This window comes from Monopterus albus, unplaced genomic scaffold, assembly GCF_001952655.1.
Source record: "Monopterus albus unplaced genomic scaffold, M_albus_1.0 scaffold209.1, whole genome shotgun sequence".
NCBI lineage: Eukaryota > Metazoa > Chordata > Actinopteri > Synbranchiformes > Synbranchidae > Monopterus > Monopterus albus.
This window is the reverse complement of record NW_018128089.1, coordinates 56708-65889: the sequence shown is the minus strand read 5'-3', so window position 1 is coordinate 65889 and position 9182 is coordinate 56708. Positions and strand designations below refer to the sequence as shown.

The window sequence follows — 9182 nt, the reverse complement described above, 5'->3', positions numbered from 1 at the left end:
TATGCATGCCAAACTTCAAACACTGTTGTTTTTCATGGATGCAGTTCTTTTTTTGGGGGCATTGGTGTATTAGGTATTTTCCTGCTGTGAATGAATTTGTTAACGCTGGGGTGGGACAAAAGGCATAGCTGAGGCTTTCATTATGCAGATTAGGCACGCAGTGCAATTTCTTTGCTCCTTTTGACCTAAAATACAGAAACTTACAGATACACTGTAATATTCCTGACAGGTCTAGGCTGAGAAGCAGGACAACAGGCAAACAAATGTATTTTAACAGCCACACCAACTTAAAATAAACCCTTAAAGCCACATTTGATCAGGGTGGAATTAACTCTGAATAGACTATGAAATTATCTGAATTTGGAAAGATTAATTTTAAATGATTCAGTTCAGTTCAATTCAGTTTTATTTGTATTGTACCAAATCATAACAAAAATTCATCTCAAGGCACATTACATAGTAAGGTCTAAACAGTGCAGTATTATGAAGCGTCTTTAGTACGTTCTAATAAGAGCCTGCAGCCCATTTAATTTCTATTGGAAAATTAACATATTCTAATTACATGCAATGCTGTGTTTCTTTAAAATGGGTTAAGAAACTCAAATAAATGCATGTTCATATTTAGCTAGTCTCAAGCTATTCTGTGCTGGACATTTGACGTTAGCGCCTTGTAATAAGAGCATGCAGCCCAGTTCATCTCTACTGAGAAATTGACTTGTTCCAATGGGAGACGCAGTTACATCAGATGCTGTGTTTCTTAAAAGTGGGTGAAGGAACTCAAATAAACACACGCTACTCTTCATATTTATTGAGGCTCAAGGTTTTCTATGCTGGAAATGTCTGTGTAGCAGCTTCTAATAAGAACCTGCAGCCTAATTCATTTCACAATGTAGGATGAAACTTTTAGAGCTTCTCACAGTGGCAAATTCTGAAAGCAATAAAACATAAACAAATCACTTGCAATGTTTTAATTGTCTCCTTTCATTCAGATGCATTGACAATGAATATATTAATACAAGAAACTAACAGAATTTATGAACAGTAACTCCAAATGGAATCAGTTAGTTAGTAATATTTATGGCTGTCTACATTTCTAGCAGTAAAATATTTTTATGTAAAGAAACTGTAATTGTTTCTTTGATGAATATGATATTGCTTAATATCACCAATATGATATTGGTGATATTGCCTAAATAATTAATGCAAACATTAACACGTTAGAAAATAACTTGGATCTTTATGAAAAATTTAAACATAACTTTCTCAGTCTTCACCTATTTTAATGTTAGTAATGGTTGGTTTCACATCTCAGTTGATGTCATTGTCATGTGTTTTTGGTCCTTTTTTCAGACAAGGTGTTTAAAATAAGTATGTGTGAGGCAGATTTGTGGTTATTCTGAGCAGCAGGTTCTCCCTGCACCTTCTTCTCTCTGCACCTTCGCTCGAGCATTCTTGTTGTGTGTGTGTGTGTGTGTGTGTGTGTGTGTGTGTGTGTATGCCTCTCTAATCACACTATAAAACAAGAATACCTTAAAATATCACTAATTAGTCCTTAATTTACCCCTGAAAGCAGACCAAAAATGCTAAAGTTAAATAAGGGTGTTGGTTATGTGTAGCCACAAATCACTCCTTGACTTTGAAAATGTGGGAAATGCATTTTAAAAACCAATTTATTTCAAAATATATTAATTAAAATTGCAATAAATGATCAAGTAAATTGCTTTCACATTAATTTACATATGTTTTACATACACAGGTAAGTAGTTGTATGGTAGAAAAGCTCAGCGACAGGAGCAAGGAAGTGTTATTGATTCTATATTGGATGGTTAAAAATAAAATAAATATATAAAATTTATAGCAGTTTAATCAGATCTGCTTTTTTGGGTACAGGAAGCAGTGGAATGTTTTTGTTTTTTGAGTTGTCCAAGGTTCTGGCAGGAGAACGAGTTATTTAAAAGTGCACTTCAAACTAATAGCATATAGATTGAATTTGAAAGAGATGGTACAAAGGAGTTCAGTGATGAAGGTAGAGAGCAATCTTTAGATTTTAGAGGGTACAGGACTGAGTAAAGTAATACAGTATAAAATAAATAATCACGGGGTTATTTCATAGAAGTAGCAGATAGAAGCCGTTCTACTCCAGTTTAGAAGGGGGCGGTATTGCAAGTAATGCTGTTTGTCCACCACCATCAAACAAGGAATAAGAGGAAGAAGAAGAAGAAGAAGAAGAGGAAACAGGAAGCAGAAGGAAAAGAATTGTGACAGCAGGAACTGTCTGTCATAATGAGTTTATGTTGCTCCGTATACATCCAGTTTAGACTATAAGATAGTTTTTCGGGTATTTTTTTTTCCCCTCAGAGACAGACACGGAGTTTGTTGAGAAACAACGTGCGCTTTGTTTGTTTGTCGGTTTGTTAGTGTGGCTGCTGAGAAGTTTGGAGATGTGCACTCAGACGAGGGCTGCTGCTCTGATGGCCAACATCCCTCAGGCAGACATCGACCCGTCCGGAGTGTTTAAGTACGTCCTGATTAGAGTTAACAGCAGAGAGGAGGGAGACGACTCGGAGGTAGATATAGTCCGAGGATATGGCTGGGCCGAGTACCACGGTGAGTCAGGAGCACCTGGGTCCATCACAGGGCCCCCCACAAAACATGACACCCACACGTTCAGTGTAGCTAACATTAACAGTACGCGTGGCTACAGCTAAAAATTCAGTCTGATAGCCTACCACAGTCCCGCACTAAAACCTACGTTCATCAAAGTGAAATTATTCATTTTTTGCTGAAGTAGTTTTAGAGAGGAATCAACTTTATTGTCATTTTCGGGTCGCTGTAGATTGTGATGTTGAAACGTTGACCTGTTATGTTGTACTGAGAGGTCTCTGTAATATTCACTCACTCTTCATCCATATAAATACATAAATGAAGATTTGAATCCCTTGTCAATATAATTCACTGCCTCCGAATTAACCATTAAACTGAAGCAGTGTCTCAAATATCAGACCTGCTAATTCTGGTGTCCTGTGCTTTGTGAGTTTAATAAACGGGTTGAATTACAACACACTGTTAGATATTGTAAAATATAAATGAAATATTTTGTCAGGTTGGTTAAATATGTGTATGTCAATGTAGAGTTTTGCTGCAGGTAAAAAAAAAACAAAATAAACTGTCAAGTTTTAACTTAAAAAGTCAAAGTTGTATATGAGGAAATGACAGGTCAGTAAACACTATCTTAAAAATATATGTATTAAAACAGAGAGAAATGAACAGAAACAAGTGTTTGAAGCCAAGGTAGCCTACAATGCAGTATCATACAGTATGTATCCCTGGGTTTACACAAGGCCACCATAGAAACATATGGAAGATTAAACACTCCTCAATTCAAACAAATCAAATAAAGTGAAATTCAGTAAACATTTGTGTGTGTGTGTGTGTGTGTGTGTGTGTGTTTTTTTTTTTTCATTTAAAGTCACCAAATGCTTTTTATTGGGTGCATTTGTGCAACTGAATGTAATCACATGCAGCAGCCCAGCTGTCACATCTGTGTTAATGAAGCTCAGACGGTATCAGCTTTTGGTGAAATTGTCAAAAATGTATCAAATCAATTATTTTCAGATGTGTTCCTAATATTATGATCCTCTCATGTATGTGAAGGGGGTGGACAAAAGTATAGACACCTCTCAGTACAACTCCGCTTTCAACCATAACCTCACTAACAAACATTTAATTGAATGGTGTACCTAATAATGTGGTTGGTGAGTGTATATATGTGCATTTATTGTTTGCAGGTTTTTGCTGCTCAAATATACTGTACTTCGTTTTCAGTACTGATTTGATGGAAACCTTGTGTCACAGTGAAAAACATGTCATTCAATTAGTAAAGACAAAAAGCTTGGTAATTGTCATTCAATAAATGCTTTCATTTAATTATCACACAATAAATGGCACACCAAAAATGTCATATAAATAATGCTGTGTTTCATTTGTTTAATTCTGATTCTTTAGATTTGCCGTAGACACTACACAGGCCTAGAGAAATTAAAAATTCAACTTAAGCCTAGTAATTTCCACACATAGGTTTGTGTTTTAGGCACAGAACCTGCAGGTTTGTCTAACAAGTTGTTTTCCTTGTCATGAACACTAGATGGAGGCAACACATCTACAGAACAAACTGGCAAGTGTGATAACTAAAAAACATTTTATGGTCAGTTGGCAGCTGAAACACTAGTGGCTTTAGTCAGGTTTATTACAAACAAAATCTAAGAGTTATTATTTATAAAAAGGTGAATTTTTGACATGAAGAGAATAAATATATCAGAAAGCACAGTGGTGGTGCATCGCTCACCTCTTGTTTTTCTTGTAGCTGATATCTATGAGAAGGTTTCAGAAGAGCTGGAAAAGGATGGCCACCTGGACTGTGAGTGTATCGGAGGAGGGAGGATCAAACATGACCCTCAAGCTAAGAAGATCCACGTCTACGGATATTCCATGGTGAGAGAATCGTGCAGGAAAATCCAGATGATAGTTAGTAACAGTACGTACAGTAATTGTGCTTTAGAACCAAAACTATGAGCCAAAAGAGGCTAAAAAGCTTCATAGAGCTGCAGGATAATTGTTCTGGATGGTTGTGGAACTATGACTGATATCATTAAATCCAGGTTTGATAAAAATGTTTGTTTTAGTTTAAATCAGACATTATTTTATCACTCTAATGGAACTTTGATGTGTCGATGCTCATTACAGGGATTTGGAAGAGCAAACCACGCGTTGACTACTGAGAAACTGAAGGCTCGGTATCCAGACTATGAGGTGACCTGGGCCAATGAAGGATACTGAACTGAAACGAGCCTCTACTGCACACTTTTTTTCTCCTGGACTGACACTTATCTGGAACTGCCATGATAAGTCAGCACATGTCATTAAAAACCACATAGAGTCTGATAAGCAGCTTTTTAAAACCACATTAATGATCTAAAACTAAGATTGACACTTAGCAGTGAATAACTAGAAAACAAGCCTGAAGTTTGTGTTGCAGTTTGAGTACATATATAGCAAACAGTGTTGTTTTTAAATTATCAGGAAATAATTTGATTTATAAAATAACGGGCCATGACAGTTTTGCAAGGTGACTTGTTTTAGAGTCACAGGGTTCAGACCTAATGACCACGACGTGTTGGAAAGTCAACCTTAAATGTTTGTTGTGATGTCTCATAAATGTTCCTAAAAATCTGCCTTTTATTTGGCTGCATACTGTTTTCTTTCTGTTGCAGACTTAAAAAATTGGTGGTGGGTAGCGCACATTGGGTTTACCTGAGTGTTTTTTCTGAGAACGCCTGTTTGCTGCGACAGGAACCGCTGATTTTCAGACATAAGAAATGGAAACAAAACAGTGAAGCTGCATAGTGTAAAACCACAAATTAGCTGAAAAACACTTTCTCGAATTGAGAATTAGCTTAGCCTAGCTTAGCACAAAGATTAGAAGTTGGGGAAGCTGTTAGCCTAGTGCCATCGAAATCAAAATAGTTTGGGGTATTTAGAGGGTGTGCTTTTTGAGCTAGGTTACAGGATATGCTAGCTGCTAATTGGCACTAGGAAGATGTCACATTGCTCTTGTGTGGATGGGATTTATGGAAACAAGTGCAGATCAATCACTTTAGTATTCAAGATTTTTATTTTCCATTTATGCATAAACAGTCTAGGCATATAGGAATTCTTGTGCAGGGCTCTCCTGGAGTCAGGTAAAGAGTTTAAAGCCAAAAGAACGAACACCTAACGAACATATAAATATAAGATTAACCAAGAATACAAAAAACAAGAATACCCAAGAATACAAAACAGCTCATAAAATTGTGGGTACAGAAATAAGGTAGCAGGTAAAATGGGGAATTTCAAATATTGCACATGGTATTGCACATAGTGTAATTGTATATGGTCTTCTACTTAGTAGGGTAAGGGGTTATTGCACAGGCTTTTCACATTTTCGTATTTGCCATCAGTCTTACTGCAGCAGGGGAAGCGCTGTTGTAAAATCTTGTTCTGGTTGTGTGTGTGTGATGATACTGTCCTCTCTGCTGTGGGTGCAGTTTTTGTGTTTGAGCAGAGTGTGAGTTGGGTGGAGTGGGTCTCTGATTATGTTCTCTGCTCTTTTGCAACAGCACTGTGTGTATTTATGTTCATAGCAGGCAGTTTAGTCCCAATGATCCCCTCTGCAGTTTTTAATAACCCTTTGAAGAGCCTTCCTCTCTGCCTGTGTGGTGTTACCATACCAGACTGTAATGCCAGTAGCGAGGATGCTCTCTACCAGTCCTATATAAGCCTGGGTGAGGGGGTGATGGTTTATTTAGGTCTGGTGGCAACACTGGCTTAAATTAGATATTTCTGGCCACTTTGATGCCTTCGTTTTGGTAAAAAGTGACAATGGTAAAACAGCTGCAAAGACAGTATTACTGACAAAAAAGCTAATGCAACACTAATGCGATCAGCTAATAAAAAATGCAGTGTGCTTGGTATCATGTTTCACTTGTAAATTTCTTGGTGTGACAAGGATAGCAGAAGGGTCAAATGGTGGAATAATGTCTACACACTTCTAAGTCAGAATAAAGTTTCCTGTTCTCACTGTGCCAACATGATAAATGCATATTTCATATAGGAAACTTTGAGCTAAGCTCTGCTCCTTTTAGCTAGGCACTTTACCTCCAAGTGCTTTTGGGAAGCAGAAAGTCAACAAGTTCACACAGTGATAATGAAGCCTGGAGTGATTTTTGCTCTGCATGTTTGTTCCCAACTACTATGGTTATTGTGCAATAAACAGATTTGTAGTGTCATTTGTTGGAAATTGTTTTATGATGGTTTGTTGCAGTTGCATGCTGGGTGAATTTAAAGTCCAGCTGTTATCTCTCAGAGAGAGAGAAGAGGACAGAATCACCTAGCAGACACTGTCCAGGTTGTGTTCAGACTGATCTGGTGGAAAAAGGGGAAAAGATGTTACACCAGAGGAGCTCAGGCCTTGTTCTGCTGCTGGTTCTGCTGTGGGGTAAGAGCACACTGTTAGATCTTACTGTCTTAGAGCACAAGCTCCATTCAGCCAGTGCGTGTGTTTAATAATAATAATACTACTGTCATGTAGAAACTATGTTGCTGTCTGGGCTAGAGTTAGAAATACAAGGTACACAACTGGTAATTGTGTTGTTGCCATGTCAATTTATGAGATAGTTTTTGACTTTGCCAAAAATCAGTTTAAGACAGTTTCTCTTGTGCTCACTAACAAGTGAGTTAGTGAGTTATGAACAGTACTTGATATTATCTTCACATTCATTTTTAATTTACACTAAAAAGAAATTTTTTTTTGATGAGTTATATTTTACTGATATCATTATTTCACTGTTACTGCAGCACTCTACAGTTTGTGAATATTTTGCCACTTTGTAAATGTGAGGATGCACGTTCCTACATGGTGTTATGTCTGATTTCCAGCTGTCATATCGTGCAGGAGACCCATTACTTCACTAGTGTTAACTTGGTAACTTTCCCTGACCTTTAAGCCTGGTGGTCATAAATCTTCAACAGCAATGAGTTCCAGACTCTCTTATCAGGACTGAGTTATCTGTGAGATTTTACAAAGACTTCAAAGTATTTTCAGTTTAGAGAAAGTAGTGTATATTTTATTCCACTTCCATTGAAAGGAAAATATACTACCTTTTTATTATCCTGATAGCTGGGATGACTGGTTATTTTGCACATAAATCATAATGGATTGAGCTTGTCAGGTTATTCTTTATCGTGGAAACACCAGTAGACATAACAGTCTCCACTCAAGGTCTACTTCCTTACTTGTTCTGGAGCTTTCAGCCCTAGCACTCAGTCTTCTTCAAAGGATGCTGCTGCAATTTGTTCTGCTGTGATTTTAATACACAGCTGAAAGACACCAAAACAAAACCATTTATGCCAAAGTTGGACCACGCACTGGATGTTTCACTGACCAGTTTTAATATTGCATTTTAAATGGAATCATCTTAGAGAAGTAACACTGCCCTCCGTTTCATCTTGTCACTCAGCTGCTGCTTCTTGTCCGTGTCAGGCTCCTGAGAAGAAATGTGACTTTGTGTGTGACTGTACTGACTGCAGCGATGAGCAGGACTGTGGTGAGTTCAAGTCATTTATTCATTTAGACATGAACACACTGCTCAACACACTCAGTTGTTTATTACAACATTCTCATGTCTGCTCACCAAGTGTCCATCAACAGACGTTGGCACGTGAACTAATGAACTTTTTATTATGCATTAAATGTAAATAAACAGTGTTGATATAATATAAAGCCTGGCAGGTAACAATTAGCTATTTTGAGTGATAGTTGAAGAAGGGCTCTGAGCATTTGTCTTCCTTTTCCACCTAAAGGCTACAGAGGAAAAGGGTTTGAGTGTGACTTTGAGGATGCAGGAATGTGTGGATGGACTGATGAGTCCCTCAGTGCCGCGTACAGCTGGGAGAGACATCAGCGAGGGGACATGCTGCCCAACAGTGGGCCATCCTCTGACTACACCATTGGGACAGCTACAGGTATAGTGGAATACAGTCAGTATATCTTTTTATTTTGATATCTCTGTTTGTCCCCCTGCTGTTTCCCACAGATTCCTTTTTAGTGAGACAGTGAAGACAATTATGAACAGCTGTGGTTAAGTTGATCTCTTTTAATAAGTTAATATTTCAGTTACTGCTTTAATAAACTCTGTCTTCTTCTGTAGACTGTTAGTTTGCAGTCTTCTTTCTGCCCACTGTATTTGATTGTATAGTTTCTTTGTTCAGTTCTATCCTAGTTCTTGCTGTGCCTGGTTATTGTGCTGTTAGGGGCTCAGTGAAAAGTATTTCACTATATACAGTGGGGTAAATAAGTATTTGATACACCGCTGATTTTTTCAAGTTTACGTACAGGTCTTCTCCAGATCTTTCAGGTTTTGGGGCTGTCGCTGGGCAACACAGAGTTTCAGCTCCCTCCATAGATATTCTATTGGGTTCAGGTCTGGAGACTGGCTAGGCCACTCCAGGACCTTGAAATGCTTCTTACGGAGCCACTCCTTAGTTGCCCTGGCTGTGTGTTTGGGGTCATTGTCATGCTGGAAGATCCAGCAACGACCCATCTTCAATGCTCTTACTGAGGGAAGGAGGTTGTTGCCCAAAATCTC

General features: G+C 38.0%; 2 protein-coding genes across 3 annotated transcripts in view; both read left to right on the top strand.

Moving 5' to 3' along the window:
- The first annotated feature begins 2209 nt into the window (after positions 1–2209).
- On the top strand, positions 2210–5238 carry phpt1 (phosphohistidine phosphatase 1). The gene is made up of 3 exons (XM_020618770.1): positions 2210–2607; positions 4364–4491; positions 4744–5238. Exons 1-3 carry the CDS (start codon positions 2442–2444, stop codon positions 4834–4836), a joined length of 387 nt encoding a protein of 128 aa, XP_020474426.1. The 5' UTR covers positions 2210–2441; the 3' UTR covers positions 4837–5238.
- A 1626-nt stretch (positions 5239–6864) lies between these two features.
- The window catches only part of mamdc4 (MAM domain containing 4), a 19239-nt gene continuing 16921 nt past the window's right edge, over positions 6865–9182 (top strand). For both annotated transcript variants that reach the window (XM_020618673.1, XM_020618674.1), the window contains exons 1-3: positions 6865–7033; positions 8055–8141; positions 8398–8559. In XM_020618673.1, the coding sequence (XP_020474329.1) occupies positions 6982–7033; positions 8055–8141; positions 8398–8559 (301 nt within the window). In that variant the 5' untranslated portion in view covers positions 6865–6981. The remainder of the gene's footprint in view (positions 7034–8054; positions 8142–8397; positions 8560–9182) is intronic.